The sequence below is a fragment of the Lissotriton vulgaris genome, chromosome 12, assembly GCF_964263255.1.
Source record: "Lissotriton vulgaris chromosome 12, aLisVul1.2, whole genome shotgun sequence".
NCBI lineage: Eukaryota > Metazoa > Chordata > Amphibia > Caudata > Salamandridae > Lissotriton > Lissotriton vulgaris.
In genome coordinates this window covers 787,862,452-787,886,765 of record NC_141700.1, presented here as the reverse complement: position 1 = coordinate 787,886,765, position 24,314 = coordinate 787,862,452, and the positions used below count along the sequence as shown (strand labels likewise).

The window sequence follows — 24,314 nt, the reverse complement described above, 5'->3', positions numbered from 1 at the left end:
ATTCATGGAAGGCCTTAAAATGATAATTCCTCCCAGAGTTCCACCTTCTCAGTGGAACCTCAACATTGTCCTTACCAGGCTCATGGGTTCCCCATCTTTGTATAAATGTGAATTACAATTTCTCACATGGAAAGTAGCTTTGCTTATAGCAATCACATTTCTCAGGAGAGTTAGTGAACTCCAGGCATTAACCGTACAAGAACTATTTCTGAAAATACATCACAATAAAGTGGTTCTTACGACAAATTCCTACCAAAAGTAGTTTCTGGTTTCCACCTTAACCAGTCCGTTAAGCTGCCAGTCTATTTTTCCTCAACCAGACACAGTAGCAGAACGGGCTCTTCTTACACTTGACATCAAAAGAGCTATCCTTTACTACATTGAAAGAACAAAAACGTTTAGGAAAACGAAAAACAACTTTTTGTATCTTTCTCAACACCACTTCAAGGCAATCCTATATCAAAAGCTGGAATTGCCAGGTGGATTGTGAAGTGCATTCAGATATGCTATCGAAAGACAAAGTGTATGTTATCCATTCCCCCTAGAGCGCATTCTACACTCAAACTAGGGGCTTCTATGGCCTATGGCATTCTTACGGAACATTCCCCTAGATGACATCTGCAAAGCAGCAACTTGGTCTAAACCACACACTTTCACAAAATACTATAGTGTAGATGTGCAAACAAAACAAGCTAGTGTTTGCCAGTCTGTATTAAGAGCACTTTTTCAAACCACTGCAGCAGATACAGGTAGCCACCGCTAAAGAGGTAACTGCTGTATAGTCTATGCACAAGTATACGATCTACAGCTCATATGCCTTGGACGGAAAATGCTACTTACTATTATGCATCTGTTCTTGGCATGTAGAGCTGTAGATTTGTATATGCCCACCCGCCTCCCCAGATACCTCTATTTGTTTCAGTACTATCTTACTTGGATACATCACACATGGACATCTTTCCTGTTTCTCACAAAGTCCACCATCACCCTATATGCCCAAAAACTATTTGAAGGTAGAGTCGGACCAAAACAAAGTGCAAACATCCGAGCCCAAAACCAGGTGGCGATCTATGCACAAGTATACAGATCTACAGTTCTACATGCCCAGAACAGATGCATACTGGTAGGTGGCATTTTCCTTCTTAGCCACTTTACAATTAAAGGAATCTGAACTGTCAGTCTTTTAGGAAAGCTTTATACAAACTGGTCTTTAAAGCTAAAACAAGATCGCGACCAGTGGGCAGCTTCCAGTTGAGCTCAACCATTCAATCAGTTCTTTCATCTTCAATGATGAGTCTGACTGCTCTCCCAGGAGAGGGATGAAGTGATGCTTTGATGGTACACCTTATGAAACCCAAGGCCAGTTTAGGACATGGGGGATAAGCACACAGTTAAATGTTTCCAGGTGGGCACCTTGCAGTTCTTGAGACCCTCTGTCTGCTGTCACTCCACCAGTGCTTTGTTGAAAATGTTGTGAAGTGCAGCTGCCTGTTTACAGACATGTTATGGTAATTGAACCTTCAAGGGTTTTAATTGTCTTAATGTTTCGAATATTATTTTAAATATCTACAATTGTACGACCTGATATATTTGATGCCGTTAATGCACAACAACTGTGACAAATGTCTTTTTAAGTTAATTTCTGTTTGTCACTGAACAGTGATCTTTTTGAGACAAAAGAGAGCAAGAGAAAGGGTGTATATGAAAGAGTATTCGGATTTAATATTTGTTACAAGGGTACATGATAAACAACGTTGTAAGAGAACATACAAATAAATTGATCTATAAAAATTCTATCGCAGTCAGCTCTCAACAACTGGAATTAATTTGCTGCAGCCCGTCACTTCCAAGTCAGCTGAACTGCACGGGCTGCAGCAAATTAATTTCAGTTGTTATGATTTTTTATGTCCTGAGGATGGTCTCGGAAACGCAAGAATAGAGACCGAAACGTCGACGATTGCTTTTTCTACCGGATAATAAATTAGATTGTAAATAGGTAGAAAAGCTTTTGCAATTGTTGTATAGAGAATTTTTATAGATCAATTTATGTTCTCTTACAACGTTGTTTATCTATCATGTACCCTTGTAACAAATATTAAATCCGAATACTCTTTCATATACACCCTTTCTCTTGCTCTCTTTTGTCTCAAAAAGATCACTGTTCAGTGACAAACAGAAATTAACTTAAAAAGACATTTGTCACAGTTGTTGTGCATTAACGGCATCAAATATATCAGGTCGTACAATTGTAGATATTTAAAATAATATTCGAAACATTAAGACAATTAAAACCCTTGAAGGTTCAATTACCATAACATATCTATTGCCCAAACCCTCAAGGGTATATTGGGTTGCTCACTTTTGTGTACCGTTTACAGACATGGCAATACTCAGAGAACAATCTAAAATAGATTTACAGTCTTTCCTGTGCTATAGCTTTCAAGGATTCACTCATCTTGTGACAAGAAGCCTCAGGAGAATTTCTTGGTTTTGTAACGTGCATCTTTTCTAGACTCACATGTTGTGCATTATTCCTCCATCTAGTGATTGCCTCCACAATACTTTTTAGTCTCTTGCTGGGCATTGAGTTGAACGCCCTACAGAAACTCTGGTGATGAGGTTAATGGGAAGAGCACAGCATGAATATGTGAACACTGATTTAGATCTAGATACTTGGACAAACTTGTGTGAAATTTAAGTTTCTCAAGCCCATCAAATAAAGCACTCGGACCAAACAAGGTGGCATTATAAATCCAAGGGCCAGCTGCTAGATGCCAACACTGGTGCAAATTCAGATTCACCCGAGCCACTCGTGAATCTTTCCATGGGGACACTACTTTCGAGACCCCTTTGTAACCTGTTGGTCAGATGTGTGAATCCTTTGTACTTGCTTGTTGAGTTTGTAGCAATTTTTGGTACTATTTACAAATTCTGTTTACAGTGTACAGTGCAACTGGTTAGTCAATTATTTTGAAACTTGGAATAATGAATCTACCATTGCATAGCTGTTGTAGCTTCTTTTTTTTTTTTTAAACTTAGTTCATTGTTTTTTTTTCCACAAGGCATACATCAAACATTATAGTACTTCTAACTCAGTCCCCATATGTCATATCGTAAATACCTTAATTCTTACCATCTATGTACCACTGCAATCTAAATTCCCCCCAAAAAACCAATTCCCCCTTTATCCCCCCTCCCCCACCTCCCCAAACCCCATCACTGGCGCGTGCGATTAATGAAATCTCTCAGCGTATGTGTGCAGGAGTGATTGTGTGCCATCATACCTGATGCACCCATCATGTGCCAGGGTCGTGTCGCAAGTGTTCGCCTACTCTGCGCTGTCATCCGGTGTCTCGTGGTCCCGCAGTGCCTGCACTAGTGCCTCCCAGCCCGTCGCCGCTTCCAGCCCTCTTTCATTGTTTTGCGTACGCGCCTGCTGGTATCTCAGGTTGCTCTCGCTACTGGCCCACTTCAGGAAGCTATTTATTTTTCCTTAGTAACTTATAGCACATCAGAGAAGATTAGAAATGTAGTTCAGAATTGCATGGTTCAGCCTAATACAGTCTCGAAAGGCATGCCTCCTTTAGAATTTTGGCTTTGGGGGGCAGGGACAATGGATTTGGGATCTTTCCCATTATGGTTGCCCCGTTGGCAGTATGAACCTTAGTTTGCGGTGGTCGCTATTTTGTGATCTGCCTGCTGTTCTTCATCCTTTTGTGCCTTCCTGGTGGTACTGCTGCACTGACACCCATACAAAGAGCCTGGCTGTGTTGAAAATACTGACATAGGAGCAGTGCAATAGATTTTCACGGTGGTGGGGGAACCATTCCCTTTACTTGGTCACCTTTTTCCTCCTTGTGCATTGATTAGCTGTGTGTGCACAAGCACTTGCCTATATCTTAGACTGCAGGTTGGTGATGGATCCCACAATCCTTCCTACTCTGCAATTAACTCCTCTTTGTCTTCCAGATCACTGCTGGCCTCGACCCTGTTGGGCGGATCCAGATGCGGACACGGCGTACACTGCGAGGACATCTTGCTAAGATCTATGCCATGCATTGGGGCACAGACTCCAGGTACAGCGCCACCACTTCTAGAAGCTAGCTTGCGTTTAACTTGTTTTAGTGTGGGTGGGCAGGGAGCTACTGGGGAAATGTGTGCTATTTTGAGGGTTTGCGATCTGCCCTCATGCATTGTATGTCCAATTATTTGTGTCCCTGTATCCATTGATAAACAGGAATATCCGCCTCATTCTTGCCAATGTATTTCTTTTTATCAATCTCCAGTGTTATTTTTAAGTCTATAAAATGAGACTTAATTTTTGAGTCTGGCGTTGGCTATTAGCTCATGCTGGTTTGAGTGACCACCTTTTTACCCTTCCACAAGCAGCAGATCTGCACACAAACTAGTACCCTTCAGTACCACGGATAACTAAGGCAATGGAGTGCTTTTGGAAAGCAAACACGATTTTGCTTTAAGTCATTTTTTTCTACATTTTTTCTTAGGCTGACTATTCCCAGCAGATCTCGAAACCATTTTGATAAAATCAATACCTAACAAAACTAGCATTGATTGACAAAGCCAAAAGGCAGGCAGCCAGCATCAGATCTGTTGGCTTTGTCAGTTATGAATGCCTCACCAGAATTCTGAAGTATACAGAAAGTGGCGGCTGGAATGCTGGAGTTGATACCTCCCACTGGTAATTACATGGGGTCACGCTTCCCAGTCCACCACTGTTTTGCACATTATGCCACCTCAGTTTTGACTCTGCCATATGCAAATCAGGCTTGACCCTGCTCCAGTGTGAACTATCCTGGCGGTACCGCTAGGCCGTGTCCTCCCTGAACCGAAAGCAGAGCATCCCATGACTAGTTTTGCCCTAGTTCACGCTAGTCAGCCAGGTATAGCTTGGTTCCAGTGACGGTGATCTTGGGTTCCTTATACATATGGCTGAATTTAAACGGGGGTGGGCGGTGTGCAGAATAAGAATGGACTCTGATGCGGCCCGAGTGATAACCAATGTCTGCGTTTAATTCAAGCCTTATATCTATCACTTTTGTGTACTAACCATACTTCCAAGCTGGCTAAAACATGAGCGGCCCAGAAACTCCAATCACTTTTAAGGGATGCTGGTTTGTAGAGTATTATCCTTTAAGCCTCAATGGTAGACTACTGAAGGGAACACTGTTGCAGCTCATTTGCTTTCTGAGGCTTTTCATTTTCATAATATTGGTCTGAAATAGCAGGAAGCACGCTGCACGCAGGCAGAGCTCTATAATGGACTCTTCATTATTAAAGTGCATGGTAGATATGTAGATGTCCAGCATGTCCATTTAATGACTGCCACAGCACCAGAAACACTGTGTTCGAGGCATATGAGCTGCAGATTACACACTGTGCATAGATTGCCACCTAGTGGTGGGCCCGGATGTTTGCAGTTTGTTTTTGTTGTAGAAAAGTCTTTGGAAGTCACAGGATAGTTGACTCCTCCTTTGGATCATACTGCGCATGGGCATCGGCTCCATCCCCAGATAGTTTTTTTCCTGTTACCGGGCTCAGATGTGTTTCCAGCGCTCCGTGTTGGAACCGATTTCCTTCGTCGCGCAATCCTCACCAGCTTCGACGATCTAGTTTCGAACGAGTTTCCAGTCGACGCTACACTCCAACTTCGAAGTTCTCAATTCCGGTTGTTGACGAAGGCCTTCGGGCCCACCTAGGCCTCAACTTCCAGCTCAAGGAAAGGACTCCATTTAAAAAAGTGTCCTCAATTTGGGTCGAAGTTTCCCCACACAGGCCTACATTAGGTGTGTAACCTTTGCCTCTCTCCCGAGCACGAGGTCAGAGACTGTTCCGCTTGTGCCTCCTTCCGCTCCAAGAAGACTATCCGGGACCGAAGAGCTAGGAGAACAATGGCTCGTTCATCAGCTCCGATTCCAGACGACATCTTCCAAGAGGGCGTTGAAGTCCCAGAACACCATGGCGTCAACAGCAACTCCGAGGCCGAAGATTCAGAAGTAGAGGACATCAATCCAGCACAGCGGTCGTAAGTAAGACCGTCGACCCCGACCCTTCCTCGACACATTCAAAAAAGACTTCGGTCACACCCTCGCCCTCGGGTGCACACCGGGACACTGCTTCCACTGCACTGCCTTTGGGCCCGGCTAAGAAGTTCACTAAGCCTTCCGGCGACTCAAGCTTGAGTCTGTCTTCCCACAGTGTTGGCGCCCACCTACCGGCACCGAAAAAGACATCATCCGCCGACATCGAAACAATCTGCGCCGAAGCCTACTGCTAGTCCCTCGGCACCAAAACACAAATCGGACCTAAGCAAACATGTTTCGGATTCGAAAAAATCATCGGATCCAAAAAATCCATCGGAACCGAGAAAACCGCCGGATCCCAAAACCCCATCAGAGCCGAAAAAGACTCATACTTCTCCGGCTAAAGACACTGTCCAACAACACGCTTGAAAGCCAAAAGAATCACCCAGCTCGGTGCCGAGAACTCCCTCCGCACCAAAAGATCTGCCTCCTGCAGAGGACTTATTTCATCCAGACCATGCACAAAAGACTTGTTAAGGATCCAACCACTGGTCGACTTACTCTTAGTTAACAAAAACGACCACTGGATACACCTGTACTGGCTCCTCATCCAAAGAAGGACATTGCTACCTTTCCTCTAAGGATTCCTTACCCTCCTTCTTCACCACCTGCTCCCCTACCACAGCACTCCCCTACATCTTCTATCATACCAGATGATGACAACAGGGATGATAGCTGACGATACAGGGGCTGGTCAAGATGATCCCTCTATTCCTCCGGGCTCACCTGACCCGTGGAATGATTAGAACACCCCAGACGTCCCAAATCATGTATCCCTCTAGGCCTTACCCACCAGAAGACACTATGGGATTTAATCAGCTAGTACACAGGGCTGCACAATTCCATGGGGTTGACCAACATACTGACCTCTAGATGAAGACTTCCTAATGGATACCTTTGATAATGCACAAAGGTCCTCGGCAATTTTACCCATGCTAAGGGAGTTATTAAGCATGCTCCTGAAGTCTTCAAGGACCCATTTAGAACTCTGGTCATCAACCCACGAGTAGAGAAATATAAAGCTGCCCCTTCAGATCCAGCATATATTAAAGGCCCAGTAACCTTAGACTCTTGTGGTCTCTAATGCACGCAAAAGAGAAAATTCAGGAGCATCAGGTGAAGCTCCCCCACCGGATAAAGAGTCTTAAGCTCCTTGATGCATCAGGTAAAAGAACTGCGTCTCAAGCAGCAAACATGTGGTGTATTGCCTGTACCCAAGCATTACTGGCCAGATACGACAGGGCACATTATGATGAATTAGAATCATTAATGCAGCACCTCGCTGATGGGTATAAAGACGGAGCAATAGAGCTTATCCAAGAAGGGAAAAATATTACAAACACCTCTTCGTTGTGCACTAGATGCAGCAGACACTGCCTCCAGAGCAATTAACACCCATGTTTTGTTGCGTAGACACGAATGGCTACACATTTCAGGGTTCAAACCTGAAGTCCAAAGTGCTATACTTAACCAGCCCTTTGAACAACACTTATCCGGACCTAATGTAGACGTATCCCTTAAAGATGAAGAAAGATACCGATACAGCCAAATCTATGGGAGCCCTGCAGTCGCAGGCTCCCAAACGCTCTTTTCGCTGCTCATCTTACAGAGGCGCCACCAGGGGATACTCTTCAGACCACCCTCTACCTCTTACAAAGCCCCCACACAGTCCACCCATAGTAGGGGCTACAAAAGGGGTGGTTACAGAGGTAACAACAACTCCCGCTCTGCCTCCACCCCTGCCCAATGACTTCCCTCCCCGTCCCATTCCACTCCTGTCAGGGGAAGACAACAATACCTACCATACTGGGAAAACATCACATCAGACAGGTGGGTGCTACAAATAATTCAGTGAGGTTACGGTCTCGAATTAACCCCCCCCCCCCCCCCCCCCCCCCAACATACCACCCAGACAGCGTCCAATGTCACAAGAACATTTGATACTGATCAGACAGGAGGTCATATCCCTCCTGCAGAAAAATGCAATAGAAATTGTTTCAATGCATCAGCAAAACAAAGAGGTATACTCGCTGTACTTCATAATCTCAAAGGACGGATCTCTAAGGCCTATTCTAGACCTCAGACCCCTAAACCTGTACATGCAGTCAGACCACTTTCATATGGTCACACTCCAGCAAGCCCTTCTGCTCCTTTTATAAAACTACTTCCTTGTCTCTCTAGATCTCAAGGACGACTACTTCCACATTCCTGTCCACACAGCGCACAGAAAATATCTCCAATTTGTACTAGATGGTCAGCACTACCAATTCAAGTACTCCCATTCGGAGTCACAACAGCACCAAGGGTGTTTACGAAATGTCTAGCAGTAGTAGCAGCACACTTAAGACAGCATATTAATGTCTTCCCATGAATATGCTCATAAAAGCCAGCTCATACAGCCAGTGTGTACAACACACTCGCACAACAATTCCACTGCTCCACGACTTGGGATTCACAGTAAATCACACCAAGTCACATCTGCAACCGTCACATATACAACAATATCTCGGCGCTACAATAAACACCCAATTAACACTAGCTTATCCCTCTCCAGCCAGGATAACAAGTGAAAAACTCTCCTAACAAAATTCAAACTGCTACACTCTCTTCCAGCTCGAGTGTTCAAGCAGCTCATAGGAATGATGGCATGTTGCATATTCATAGTACCTCACGCAAAACTACAAATGCGTCCACTTCAAGAGTGCTTAACACGACAGTGGAACCAGGCTCACGGTCAATTAACCGACATAGTGTTGGTAGACAGTCAGACTTATCGCTCTCTGCAATGGTAGAGTACCAAAAACCTTTCAAAAGGCCGACCGTTTCTAGAGCCAGTTCCTCAAATAGTCATGACAGCGGAAGCATCGCTCTCCGGCTGGGGACCTCACCTACTGCATCACACCATGCAAGGCTGGTGGACACTGCAACAAAAGTTACTCCACATAAACCACTTGGAGTTACTAGCTGTATTTCTTGCCCTAAAACAATTACAAAGGCAAGTATCAGGCAAAGCTGTCTTAGTCCGCACAGACAATATGACAGCCATGTATTACATAAACAGGGGGGGGGGGGGGGGGGGGACACTCTCTGCAGCTCTCTGTTAGCGCAGTAGATGTGGAGATGGGCTATACCACTAAAGATCTACCTCTTATCCCAACATGTTTCAGGAGTACAAAATCCCATGGCAGATCTGCTAAGTCGATGGACACAGCAGATCCACAAGTGGGAACTTCATCCGCAAGTTCTTCAACCGTTCTTTCAACTGTGGGGACAACCTCAGATAGACCTCTTAGCCACCCACGAAAACGCAAAATGCCCAAACTTCACCACCAGATATCCACACTCGCTGTCCAAAGGCAATGCGATATGAATGAACTGGTCAAGAAAATGTGTACGCTTTTCCTCCTGTCCTTCCGTTAGTGGTACGCAAACTACAGCAACATTCCCTGGCGCTCATTCTAGTTTCTCCAACTTGGACCAGTCAACCGTGGCACACCACGCTGCTGCAACTCTGTGGTACCACACCAGAAACTAAGCCTATCTCCACGCTTATTAACGCAGAACCATGGAGAGAGCAGACACCCAGACCGGACCCAGCTCAGCTCAACCTAGCGATCTGGCTCCTGAAGTCATAGTTTGGTTACCTCAACCTCCCTCCAAACTGTATGAACGTTATTAAAGAAGCTAGACGTCTCACTACTAGAGAATGTTATGCTGCTAAGTGGAAACAGTTTGTGACATACTGTCAGAACAACATAAATCCTTTAGATGTGTCTATTCAACACATCATAGGATACCTATTACACCTTTAAAAGTGTAATTTAGCGTACACGTCTATCAGACTGCACCTTGCTGCCATTGCAGCGTACTTACAAAATAGGCAGCATCTATCTCTTTTTAGAGTGCCTGCCATAAAAGCTTTCATGGAAGGACTCAAATGAATGATCCCTCCCAGAACACCACCTTCACCAGTGTGGAACTTAAACCTTGTTCTCATACGGTTAATGGGACCTCCCTTTGATCCGTTATATAAATGTGAACTGCAATTCCTAACTTGGAAAGTCGCTTTCCAAGTAGCAATTACTTCTCTCAGAAGGGTTAGTGAAATACAGGCACTTACCATTCAAGAACCCTTTCTGCAAATGCATCATAATGAAGTGGTAATAATAAATGCATCATAATAAAGTGGCTACCTTTTATATGTTCCAGTATTCTCTTAGATGCAAATTACATGGATATCACTACTTCTTGTACCATTCCATCACTTCCCTAATGGCGCAAAATAATCTGGGGATGGAGCCGATGCCCATGCGCAGTATGATCCTAAGGAGGAGTCACCTATCCTGTGACTTCCAAAGACTTTTCTACAACAAAAACAAACTGCAAACATCCGGGCCCAACACTAGGTGGCCATCTATGCACAGTGTGTAAGTCTGCAGCTCTACATGCCAAGAACCGATGCATACTGGTAAGTAGCATTTTCCTTGGCCTCCAGCTTCACTGTTGGCCGGCAACATTATAGTGTGTCTGACAAGGCCTCCTGGAATTCTGTCCTTTGGTTTTTCCACTTTTTCTGCTGCAAGCGGTTATACACTTTTTGACCCTTTCTGCGAGCCTACTCCAGAACCTCTCTCCAGGCCTCTATCGTGAGCCGCTGGCTGCGTCGTGGAACGTTGCTTTAGATCCAGTTGTGGCTGGTTGCATGCAGCTGTCTGCCTTTGACTCATTGTTGTAATGTGTCTGCTTTTACTTTGTGCTGGGTATGACATTCTGCTCTTTATTACCTGGTCTTCACACAGGTTGTTGGTCAGTGCTTCGCAGGATGGCAAGCTGATCATATGGGACAGTTATACTACAAATAAGGTAGGAGCCTGTCCCGCTTTGATAGTGATGGAGATGGTGCAGTTGGTCGGCTTGTTGTGTTTGACTTCCTAACTCTTCTCCATGCCTCACTTTAGGTTCACGCCATTCCGCTCCGGTCATCGTGGGTCATGACTTGTGCCTACGCCCCATCCGGCAACTATGTAGCCTGTGGAGGTTTAGACAACATATGCTCCATCTACAGCCTGAAGACCCGGGAGGGGAATGTGAGGGTGAGCCGGGAGCTGCCAGGCCACACAGGTAAATGCTGAAAGATGTCTGGGATGTTGTTTGCTTGAAATCCAAAGCCACTTAAAATATTCACTATCTCCTGCTCTATAGATGCTCCTACTCACCCATGCACCCCCCCCTCTTTTGCCCAAACTATTTCGCCATTCTCCTTCCTACCCCTGTGGTCATTCCTACAAAGCCCCACTTCCATGTTCCCTATACATCTCCCAATGCAGTACTACAGGGCATGGGTATACAGTGACAGAGTTTTGGGGGGGGGGGGGTGTTAAAAGGGATCCCTACTGAGACCTTTCGTTGTACGAAGTTTCACTGATGCCCTGGACATTTCTTTAGGGAATGAGCATCTGACGACTTTAAGCCTATGCAGACATCTCCTTTATTTTCTGGATGCTGGTACTGTATCTGTCATCGACCTGCAGATTAGCAGTCGGCCTCTCTTGGGTTTAGTGTTAGACCTTGCTCCTCCATGGCCAGACATTCTTAGGGATGCACCTTGTGAACCATTGGATGCTAGTGCCTTGCTGTGTGAGGTTGCTTTTAAATTGCCATTTGTCCTTTGTATAGGAATCTCACTATACAACTCCACTTGATTGAGCTAAAACCAGATTGGTCACATCCCGTCTCTTTGTTCATCTGGTGTATTCCAGGTATCTCCACCCTCAGGCAATCAAAAGCCGGTTGACAACAGATTGTATTTTTGGCTTAGTTCAAAGTTTGTGATGGAACTGGTGATGGAAACCTGGTGAAATGTCTAAATTCCAGGAATGGCTCTAACCCTGCTTGTTTGCTTGCAGGCCACAGCCTGTGCATCCTTGAATGACCTAGTTCAGTCTTAACTTGATCAAGTTAAGACAGCCATCCAATTCTATCTCATATATGACCTGCAGTATTTCAAAAATTACCCACCCTTCTCGCCAGTTGTTTCCCAAGTGCCAGCACTCTCCCCATGAAGTTAAAAACCCCTATCCAACCAGGCTGTATGTGATTGCCGATGCAATGGAGCTGCAATTCAGGAGCTAACACTTTTTTTAGTATGCAATAAGAGCATTGTGTGCTTGCAACTTTCCTGTTTGTTTTCACTCCCTTCTGAACTTGGATGAGATCCCACACAAGTCTTTGAACTCTCCTAGTAGGGTCTGCAAACACCAGAGCTCCAGCGGCCATTCCACCAGTAGCATGTTACGTTCGCCATCACACTTGTTGCCACTCCAGGCGTGGATCTTGTCAGGGCCACGACCTAGCATAGTTTTGCACAGGCAGTATAACCTGGATGATGCACACAACCACCTTTTCACTGAACAACCAGGCATTCAGATTAGCATGCATAACCCTGCATGGGGAGTTCATAAAACCACTGATATGAGGAGGGATGGAGCACTAAAAACTAGTTTAGTAAACCGGAAATCCATATGCGCTTTCATGAATGAGCTAGTTCAGATTCCTGCATAGCTCAATGCAGAGGGCTTTCAGTTTGGGGCCCACACATTGGAGATGGCACTACCCGCCTGCTGGTGAACTGCAGTGCTGAAAAGAGAAGATGAGGAGAGCTTCAAACTACCAGATGGAGGAATGGTGCACAGCATGCACACCCAGAAAAGATTTGCGCCACAAAACTGAATTCACTCTCAATGCTTGCAATCCTGATCTGCAGAAGAGTGGGAGCGATGAAGCTCATTGGAGTAAAGTTAGTCAAATCTATCCTTAGTGCAAGAATTGTCAGTGCCATAAAAAATGGCATTGGGTATATCGCTGCTCTGAAGTCTCCAGTCTATTGGTGTGGAAACAAGGTTATTTTATGCATACACGAGTATATTAAGTTGATTTAAAAATAAATGTTAGTGAATCAGCAGAGACTACCTTGAAATGTACATATTTTATGAAAGGAACCATGTCAGTTAAGACTACATTCAAATCAAGTGCAGATTAGGGTAGTGGTATTGTCCATGACTAATATTTCAAACCGCCTCATCCCAGAGACTTGCCCACCAGTGCTCCCTTCAGTTCTGCTCTTCAGAGGTGCACGTTTCATGCAACCCCAACACTGCACATTCCCACCAGTATACAATGAAGAGAGGCCACCTTAAAGCAAACTTATCTGACCATGGAGGAATGTCCTTCATCTGAGGTAATCTGCGTTATCTATTTATCCTGAAGAACTGCTGAGGAGGAAGGCTTCCAAGCTTGATTTCCTACTGTGCTGCCCTGCACATGCACTCGCACACCAGTGACTTTGTGCCTCTGTAGCAGGACATAGAGGGCCTATGTGAGCTGTGTCTCTCCAGGGACACCTTTGACAACAGATGCCTGCAGACGCTGTCACTGTCTTTGTTCTCTAGTTGGGAATGTCTTCTGCCTGGTGGGGAATGTAAGGGATTTGAGTGTAGTACATGGATGTTTATCTCCTCTAGGAGCGGAACTACTCTAAAGGCTGCATTCCTCCTGTACTTGCCGTGCATCTCCATCTCAGGTCTGATGAGCACACCATCCTTGGATCAGACAGAGGTTATTATAGCGTTTTATAAAGTGCTCCGCTACCCATAAAGGGTGTCTAGTTGCTCATCAAAGGAAAGGCACCCAAGGGTGTTAGCTTAAAACATCCAGGTCTTAAGATTCTAACTAAACATGGCAAGTGAGGTGAAGCTTCTCAAGGACTCTGGAGACATTCCACAACTTTAGGCCCAAGTAAGTTAATTAAATGCCTCCCATACGAGACCATCACATCTGGGAACTATGCACAGGGTTTGGTTGAGAGATTGCTATGTGTGCTTGGGCTGATAAGGCCCCACCAAGTCCTGGATATAATGTGAGCCAGTGCCAGATCTAGCCTTGTGCATATAGCACAAGGATTTGAATTGTATTCGCTTTTCCACGGCTCACCAAAGACTTGTGTCAAGGAGGTGCGAACCAGATTCATGTTTTGGAAGACAGTACAATAGTCTGGCTGCGGAGATCTGTACTAACAAGGTGTCCAATGGATGTCTCATCTACTCCAAGATAGAGAATATTGCCATCATTGATCCTTGATGGTACCAGAGCGTGAATTACTGTCCCCTGGGTTGGCTGTGGAATCATACAAATGAATCTTTACCCACTTCACCCCTACAAAGCAAGTGGAGGCCACCATAACCACCTGAGGTACATTGACCAGCCAGCCAGAAGCCCAGGTTCTTTACCTTGGGAGACAGTTCGGGAAAGAGCCCCAAGGATTCCAGATTGTGCTGTGGTCCCCAGGGTTTAGCATTCTTACCCAAGACCTTATCGGTCTTTCCGGCTCTGAGCCAGTTATAATTGTTGTTCATCCAAGAAGGGAGCCGACGCAGACTCAGATTTAGGGCTCTCTGATTGTGGCCTTGAGCAGATGACCGAGAAAAAAGTTGCCTCATCTGCATAAAATAAAATGGGATTAAGCCACAGCACTCCAAAGACAAGCCCGTCTGCGTGCGGCCGGCTGGGGCTAGGTGCAAGGTACACTGCCCATTTTCATAGGTACTCCTCCCAAGAACTCTTTGCTCTTCAGGGTAATTGGGCGATTTCGGGTTACACCCTTTCAAAAATCCAAGATATTAGTATCTTAAATTCCAATCCTACCGCGTCCTTTCCTCCCTCGTTGGGCCACTTACCACGCTCCCAGTCTCTCGCCGGGCAACCCCTCTCTTCACTACCACTCCCGGCACATCTCGCCCCGAAGACCTGCCTATCTTCTTAACACCCAATCCCTGGCCAAGCATCAGCTTGAGCTCTTATTTCTGGATTCAGTTAGGCCTGACATGTTGTTTCTAACCGAAACATGGCTCTCCTCTTATTCCTACCCTGACATCCTGGCGGCTATTCCGATCCTTATGTTCGAGGCATGTGGGCTGCTGAATTCATATCTGTGCATAGTCCGCCACCTAGTGTTGGGTCCGGATGATTGCACATTGTTGTCCTGGAAGAGTCTTCGAAGTATCACGAGATAGGTGGCTCCTCCCCTGGACTACAGTGCGCATGGGCATCGCCTCCATCCCCAGATTGTTTTTTTCCGCCATAGGGTTCGGATGTGTTTTCGGTTCCCTCCTTCGGAACCGATAGTTGTTCGATTTTTACTTGAGACCAAAAGGTCTTTAGGCTGGGCGTCGGTATAGTTGCGTTCGGGTTTTCTTACTGACTCTCAGCTCCAATCTACTACTGCCCTTCCACGTGCTTCGACGCGGACGGGCCTACACTAACTCATTTGCGATGGAGCGGACTCCATTCAAGAAGTGTCCGCTATGTCACTCGAAATACTCGCACCTCGACGTGCACCCTGTGTGCAACACATGCTTGTCGCCGGATCACCGGGAAGACACCTGCATGGCTTGTTCAAAGTTTAGGAGTAAAAAAACTTTGAAGATTCGCCGGGCTAATCGACTCCAGGCACAGTTGTCGGCTTCGGCACCCACACCTGATGACGTCTTTCAGGAGTCGATTGAGGAGGATGCCGGCGTACAAGAGTCGGACTCTGGCCCCGCGTCCGAAGAAGAGGCCTACGACGCGGACGAGGAGGCGGCCGACGAAGTCTCCGGTGAGGTAGGGGACGACGAACTGATTTGTGCCGCCATGGGAGATAGCTCAGAGGAAGAGCATCCCCAAACGGACTCCGGGGTTTCCCCCCGTCATACGGCCCAGGTCGAGGGATCGCCTTCGGGCCTTACCCGAGATCTTACTACAAGTCCCATGTCCCCGCCCCCGGGCCCGGTCACGGACATTTCTGGCAAGAAACCGAAAGTGAAGCCAACCGGTCACGCACCCTCGGATGCGAAACCGAAACTGGCGTTGGTAAAGAAGGTTCTGGAGGCGTCAACTTCCACGAAACCCAAAATGGCCGACTCAAAGAGCCACGCCAAGATGGCCGACCACAAAAGCCGCGCAAAAATGGCCGACCCGAAGTCCTCGGGGTCGGCGCCGAAGGTGAAGACTTCCGACGCGGCTGTGTCGGCACCGAGAGGGGTCGCGGACCCGAAGACGGCTTCGAAGAAGCGTCACGCCGACGGTGCGACGGGCCAAGAGGCGTCGGCACCGAAGAAGAGGCCTGCTGACGACCGGGCTCTCGGAGACGAGGAGACGCTCGAGACAGTTCAGCCCTCGGCATCCCTTACTAAGAAGGTGGGAGAATCCTTGAAGCGGATCCAACAGTCCACTGTGGTTCCCAGCCGGGACGCTGGCGTGCCAAGGCCCACGCCGAAGCCTGCCAAGGGACAAACGCCCATCCGTTTTACCCTTCCTCCCAAGTCGGCGCCGAAGGCCTTCGCGCCTAAGCAGAGCGGACATTCTCAACAAGCATTGACGCCGAAAGCTGCCTTGGTGGTATCGAAGCTTCGGCTCCAACCGCTCGCGGTGGAGGAACGTCGAGAGGTGACAATCGACGCCAACACCGGAAAATTGTCGCTCCTCAAAAGAAAGATTACCTCGGAGCCGCCATTGGAACCCTTTAGGATTCCGTTAAAGAACAAAAAGTACTCTGCGGACTCTTCGGCTCTGATGGAACCTCTGTCTCCACAAGCCATGGAACGCTCGCCGACCCATTCCCCAGTGCCTGAGGTGGAGGAGGAATACGACGAGTACACATATCCTGCGTACTCGGATCAGGACGAGGAGCAAGTGCCCTGGACAGCAGGAGGCGACACGGACGACCTGCAGTCGGGTCAGGACACTCAACTTTTCGCCACTAAAACGTCCCCGACGGAGGACTCGGCGGCGTTTAATGCATTAATAGAAAGAGCTGCAGCGAACCATGACGTCGAACTGCACTCAGACCCGGTGGATGCGGACTTCTTGGTCGACACCTTCTCGGTAGCCGAAAAGCAAGTCAAGACGCTACCTATGCTCCCAGGGGTGCTGAAGCATGCACAGGAGGTATTTAAGGAGCCCACCCGGGCGCGGGTGGTCAATCCTCGCATCGACAGGAAGTATAAGGCGGCGCCCACGGATCCCACGTATATTAAGGGACATTTGCCATTGGACTCCCTGGTGGTGTCCAACGCTCGAAAGAGGGCGAATTCGCAGACTACTGGTGATGCTCCTCCCCCAGACAAAGAGTCAAAGATCTTTGAGGCATCGGGCAAACGCATTGCTGCACAGGCAGCAAACATTTGGAGGATCTCTAACACCCAAGCCCTGCTTGCACGTTATGATAGGGCCCATTACGACACATTAGAGGCCATCCTACAACACTTGCCTGACCAATACAAGGAGGCGGGGGAGATGCTCATTCAGGAGGGTAAACTCATTACTAATGCATCCATCAAATGTGCCCTAGATGTAGCAGACACTGCCTCCAGGGCTATCAATACAAGCGTGTTACTCAGACGCCATGCCTGGCTTCGAATTTCTGGGTTCAAGCCCGACATACAAACCACATTACTGGGTCAGACGGTGAATCCCGACCACCTGTTCGGCCCTGAAGTGGATGCCTCCCTAGAGAAAATGAAAAAAGATACCGAAACTGCCAAGTCTATGGGGGCTTTACAAAGTCAGCAGTTTCGGGGTGGTTCTTTACGCCGCTCCAATTCAAGAGGCACCTCAAGAGGCCAGGCACCCCAAACCACGCAATACTACAAGGGTAACACCCAGTCCTCGTATAACAACAACAAGGGCAGGGGTGGCTACAGAGGCAATAATATCAAGGGCAGAGGACGTGGAAACAATGCCTCCAGGTCCACCGCATCCAACAAGCAGTGACGTCTTGTCACTTCCCCCCGATCACACAACACCTGTCGGGGGGAGACTACAGCAGTTCCTGCCGGCGTGGAGGTCCATCACCACGGACAGGTGGGTGAGGTCTCTTATTCAGTACGGGTACTGTCTAGAACTTACGTCCATTCCACCGGACATACCGCCAAGAGGCCGTGCTATGTCCGACGAGCACTTGACCTTGTTGCAGCAAGAAGTACTAATCATGCTGCAAAAAGGGGCGATAGAGCTCGTTCCATTGCAAGAACAAGGAACAGGGGTTTACTCCCTGTATTTTCTTATTCCCAAGAAGGACGGATCACTCAGGCCGATCCTGGACCTCAGGCCCCTGAACTGGTACATCAACTCAGAGCACTTCCATATGCTCACGTTGCAGCAGGTGCTTCCCCTACTTCAACAGGGGGACTTCCTAGCAACGCTGGATCTGAAGGATGCCTATTTTCACATTCCCCTGCATCCTTCACACAGGAAGTATCTCAGATTCAAAATCTTAGCCCAGCATTACCAGTTCAGGGTCCTGCCGTTCGGGGTCACCACGGCACCAAGAGTTTTCACCAAGTGCCTAGCGACTGTAGCAGCGCATCTCCGTCGCCAGCACGTCCATGTCTTTCCATACCTCGACGACTGGCTTATTCAGGCAAAGACGGAACAGCAGTGCGTAGACCACGTGTCACGCACCATTCACCTCCTGCACGATCTGGGATTCTCTCTGAACTACCCAAAGTCCCATCTCCAGCCCGCCCACGTGCGTCAGTATCTGGGCGCGACAATCAACACTCTGGCGGCCACTGCGCAGCCGAGTTCAGTGAGAATCGCCGGCATCCAGGCGCTGATCCAACGATTCAGACCCCAGACCTCGCTTCCAGCGAGGGTGTTCATGCAGTTGATAGGCATGATGGCCTCCTGCATCTCCATTGTCCCGCACGCGAGACTACATATGCGTCCGCTTCAGGAGTGCCTGGCACGTCAGTGGACTCAGGCTCATGGGCAACTGACAGACCTAGTGTTGGTGAGCGGTCGGGCGTACAACTCTCTGCATTGGTGGAAGCCACAAAACCTTTGCAAGGGCCGACCATTCCAAGAGCCTGTCCCACAGATCATCCTGACAACGGACGCCTCTCTCCAGGGATGGGGAGCTCATGTACTCCATTACACAGTGCAGGGACTATGGACACTTCAGCAAAGGAAGATGCACATCAATGTGTTGGAACTGATGGCAATCTTCATGGCCTTAAAGGCGTTCAAAGTACATCTGTGCAACAAGGTCGTGTTGATCCGGACGGACAACATGACGGCCATGTACTACATCCAGAAGCAGGGGGGAACACACTCTCCACAGCTGTCTCATCTGGCTCAGAGCATGTGGAAGTGGGCCATTCAGAGAAACATATTCCTCATGGCAGAACATCTCCCAGGCAAGGACAACCAGATGGCGGATCTGCTCAGCAGACACAGCCATCAGATGCACGAGTGGGAGTTACATCCATCAGTACTCCAACCGTACTTCCAAAGGTGGGGTCATCCAGAGATAGACCTGTTCGCCACAAAGGAGAACGCAAAATGCCAAAGCTTCGCCGCCAGGTTCCCACACCCCCAATCACAGGGCAATGCGATGTGGATGAACTGGTCAGGCAGATTTGCGTACGCTTTTCCCCCAGCACCTCTGATACCGCTGGTGGCACGCAAGCTCAGGCAGCACTCGATGACTCTCATCCTGGTTGCTCCTACGTGGGCTCGCCAACCATGGTACACCACGTTTCTGGAACTCTCCGTGGTACCGCATCAAAGGCTTCATCTCACTCCCAGCCTTCTGACGCAGAGCCATGGCGACATTCAGCACCCAGATCCGCAACAGCTCAACCTGGCGATCTGGCTCCTGAAGTCCTAGAATTTGGCTACCTTAATCTTCCTCCCGATTGCATGGACATCATTCGGGAAGCGAGAAAGCCCACTACTAGAGCTTGTTATGCGGCTAAATGGAAGAGGTTTGTCGTCTACTGCGTGGAGCACAGCATTGACCCGCTAGACGCTTCCATTCAAAATATCATATGTTACCTTTTTCACCTGTATAGGTGTAATCTAGCTTACTCTTCCATCCGCATTCACCTGTCGGCTATGGCAGCATACCTCCAAAATAGGCAACACCTGTCACTCTTTAAGGTCCCTGCTATCAAGGCTTTTCTGGAAGGACTCAAGAGAGTCATTCCACCAAGGACTCCACCAGCACCGGAATGGAACCTCAATGTGGTCCTTACAAGGCTGATGGGTCCCCCCTTTGAGCCACTACACTCTTGCGAACTGCAGTTTCTGACCTGGAAGGTGGCTTTCTTAGTAGCAATCACATCGCTACGGAGGGTTAGCGAACTGCAGGCTCTCACCATCCAAGAACCTTTCTTCCAGGTCCATGCCAACAGGGTGGTGCTCCGCACTAACCCTAAATTCTTGCCCAAAGTGGTCTCACAGTTCCACATGAACCAAACTATTGAATTGCCGGTGTTCTTCCAAAACCCAGAGACGCTGGCGGAGCGGATGCTCCACACTCTTGATGTAAAGAGGGCCTTGATGTATTATGTGGACAGGACGAAAGATTTCCGCAAAACCAAACAACTTTTTGTTGCTTTTGCCACTCAACACAAGGGAAACGCAATCTCCAAGGCAGGAATAGCTAGATGGATAGTAAAGTGCATTCAGATCTGCTACGCTAAAGCAAAGCGCACTCTCACTATACCACCGAGAGCCCACTCCACTAGAAAGTTGGGGGCCTCTATGGCATTCTTAGGTAACATTCCCTTAGAAGACATCTGTAGAGCAGCCACATGGTCTACCACTCATACTTTCACCAAGCACTACTGTGTAGACGTGCATTCAAAACAACAGGCAGCTGTTGGTCAGGCTGTTCTAAAAACACTTTTTCAGACTGCTGCAGCTGGCACGGGCGGCCGCCGCTAATGGAGGGACTGCTATGTATTCTATGCACAGATATGAATTCAGCAGCCCACATGCCTCGAACTGCAAATGCTACTTACCAGTATGCATCTGTTCTTGGCATGTAGGGCTGCTGACATTCATATCGCCCACCCTCCTCCCCGGCGCCTGTAGCAGCTGCAGTGTGTATTCATATACAAACATATGCTCATAGCATGGTCATCACTCACTTCTGCACTCCATCTCTGCCTATGGCTAAAAACAATCTGGGGATGGAGGCGATGCCCATGCGCACTGTAGTCCAGGGGAGGAGCCACCTATCTCGTGATACTTCGAAGACTCTTCCAGGACAACAATGTGCAATCATCCGGACCCAACACTAGGTGGCGGACTATGCACAGATATGAATGTCAGCAGCCCTACATGCCAAGAACAGATGCATACTGGTAAGTAGCATTTGCAGTTCTGCGCTCCGATCGGCCAGTTGGGAAATCTGGAGGCAGAGTAGCGATTATTATCCATTCGAAACTACATGTTCGACACATACGAGCTGCAGATTACACACTATGCATAGATGGCCACCTAGTGTTGGGCCCGGATGTTTGCAGTTTGTTTTGTTGTAGAAAAGTCTTTGGGAGTCACGGGATAGGTGACTCCTCCTTAGGATGATACTGCGCATGGGCATCGGCTCCATCCCCAGATAGTTTTTTTTCCGCCACCGGGCTCAGATGTGTTTCTAACGCTCAGTGTTGGAACCGATTTCCTTCGGCGCGCAATCCTCACCAAACTACAAAACTTAGTTTCAAACGTTTTCCAGTCGATGCTAATCTTCAAACATCGAGAATCTCCGTTCTGATCGTAGTCTATGGCCTGCGGGCCTACCTAGGCCGCAACTTCAGCTTATGGAAAGGACGCCATTTAAGAAGTGTCCTCAATGTGGGTCGAAGTTTCCCCACACCGACCTGCATGAGGTGTGTAACCTGTCTCTCTCCGGAGCAGGAGGCGAAAGACTGTTCAGCTTGTGCCTCTTTCTGCTCCAAAAAGACTCTCCGGGACCGAAGAGCGAGGAGAACAATGGCTCAACGATCTTCAGCTCCGATTCCGGACGACATCTTCGAGGAGGGCGTCAACGTCCCTGAACAGCACGACGTCGACAGCAGCTCCGAAGCAGACTATTCCGAAGTCGAGGACATAACTCCAGCGCAGCGGGTCGTAAGTAAGACCGTCGACCCTGACCCCTCCTCGACACAGAAGGTCCCGGTCACACCCTCGCCCTCCAGTAATACACCTGATCCAACTACTCCCACAGGATCCCCAGACCCCTGGGACAATTATACCACCCCAGATGTCCCAAATGTCCCTCAGGATGACATTTATTCCTCAAGGCCTTCCCCACCAGAAGACACTATTGGGTTTAACGAATTGATTCACAGGGCTGCACATTATCATGGTGTAGACATTTATACAGACCCTGTTGAGGAAGACTTCCTTATGGATATATTTGATAATGCACAAAGGTCGTCCTCCATCTTGCCCATGCTTAAAGGAGTGCTCAAGCATGCTCCCAAAGTCTTCAAAGACCCAGTCAGAACTCTGGTCATTAACCCTCTGATAGAGAAAAAATATAAGGCTGTTCCATCTGACCCAGCTTATATTAAAGGCCCAGTACCTCAAGACTCACTGGTAGTTTCCAACGCACGCAAATCCCAAGCATTGTGTGAGGCTGCACCACCAGATAAAGAGTCTAAGCTACTTGACGCATCAGGCAAAAGAACAGCGTCTCAAGCAGCAAACATGTGGCGTATCGCCAATACACAGGCACTGCTTGCCAGATATGACAGGGCGCATTACGATGAGCTAGAGTCACTAATGAGGCACCTCCCTGACAAGTACAAGGATAGAGCAAACAAGCTCATCCAGGAAAGGAAGAACATCACAAACAACTTCATTAGGTGCGCCCTTGATGCAGCGGACACTGCCGCTAGGGCAGTTAACACCAGCGTCTTGCTACGCAGACACACCTGGCTGCGCATGTCCGGGTTCAAACCTGAGGTACAAAGCGCCATTCTTAATCAACCCTTTGACCAACAACATCTATTTGGACCCGAGGTAGATGTATCATTAGAGAAAATGAAAAAATACAGATACCGCCAAATCTGAGAGCCCTGCAGTCGCAGGCTCCCAGACGTTCATTTCGTCGCTCAAACTATTGAGGTTCCACCAGGGGATTTACTTCAGACACAGCTTCCACCTCATACAAAGCCCCTACAGTAAAGGCTACCAAAGGGGTCGGTACAGGGGTAACAATAACAAAAGGCAGAGGCAAAAATAACTCACGCTCTGCCTCTACCCCTGCCCAATAACTCCCTTCCCCTTCCCCCGCCTCATTTCACTCCTGTCGGGGGAAGACTTAAACAGTACCTGCCAGCATCGGAAAACATCACATCAGACAGGTGGGTGGTCCAAATAATTCAATCGGGTTACTGTCTAGAACTAACATCTACCCCCCCAAACATACCACCCAAGCAACGTCCAATGTCACAGGAACATTTAACACTGCTCAGACAGGAGGTAATATCCCTCCTGCAGAAAAATGCAATAGAAATAGTTCCAGAGCATCAGAAAAACAAAGGAGTATATTTCCTAATACCAAAAAAGGACGGATCTCTGATTGATCCTAGACCTCTAAACATTTACATACAGTCGGATCATTTTCATATGGTCACACTACAACATGTCCTCCTATTACTGGTATTAAACGACTTCCTTGTCACTAGAACTCAAGGACGCATACTTCCATATTCCCATCCACGCAGCACACAGAAAATATCTCAGACTTGTGCTAGACGGACAACACTACCAGTTCAAAGTGCTCCCATTCGGAGTCACAACCGCACCAAGGGTGTTTACCAAATGCCTAGCAATAGTAGCAGCTCACCTAAGACAGCACATTCACGTCTTCCCATGCCTGGAAGACTGGCTCATAAAAGCCAGCTCATACAGACAGTGAGTGCAAAACACTCAAGCTACTATTCAACTGCTTCACGACTTGGGATTCACAGTAAATCACATCCAATCGCACCTTCACCTCTTGCACATACAACAATATCTCGGTGCTACAATAAACACCCAATTAACACTAGCTTATCCCTCTCCAGCCAGGATAACAAATGTACAAACTCTCCTAACAAAATTCAAACCACAACACTCGCTACCAGCTCAAGTGTTCATGCAACTCATAGGTATGATGGCATCTTGCAAATCAAGATTGCAAATGCATCCACTTCAAGAGTGCTTAGCACGCCAATGGAACCAGGCTCAAGGTCAATTAAGAGACCTAGTTGGTAGACGGTCCGACTCCTCGTTCTTTGCAATGGTGGAACATCAAAAACCTTTCCAAGGGACGACCGTTTCTAGAGCCAGTTCCCCAAATAGTCATGACAGCGGACTCATCGCGCTCCGGCTGGG

At 47.8% G+C, this 24,314-nt stretch overlaps 1 protein-coding gene across 3 annotated transcripts in view; it reads left to right on the top strand.

Annotated features, from left to right (window-relative positions):
• GNB2 (G protein subunit beta 2) overlaps positions 1–24,314 on the top strand; it is a 271,009-nt gene that overhangs the window by 195,197 nt on the left and 51,498 nt on the right. For all 3 annotated transcript variants that reach the window (XM_086946183.1, XM_086946184.1, XM_086946185.1), the window contains exons 4-6: positions 3,970–4,076; positions 10,901–10,964; positions 11,060–11,222. In XM_086946183.1, the coding sequence (XP_086802309.1) occupies positions 3,970–4,076; positions 10,901–10,964; positions 11,060–11,222 (334 nt within the window). The remainder of the gene's footprint in view (positions 1–3,969; positions 4,077–10,900; positions 10,965–11,059; positions 11,223–24,314) is intronic.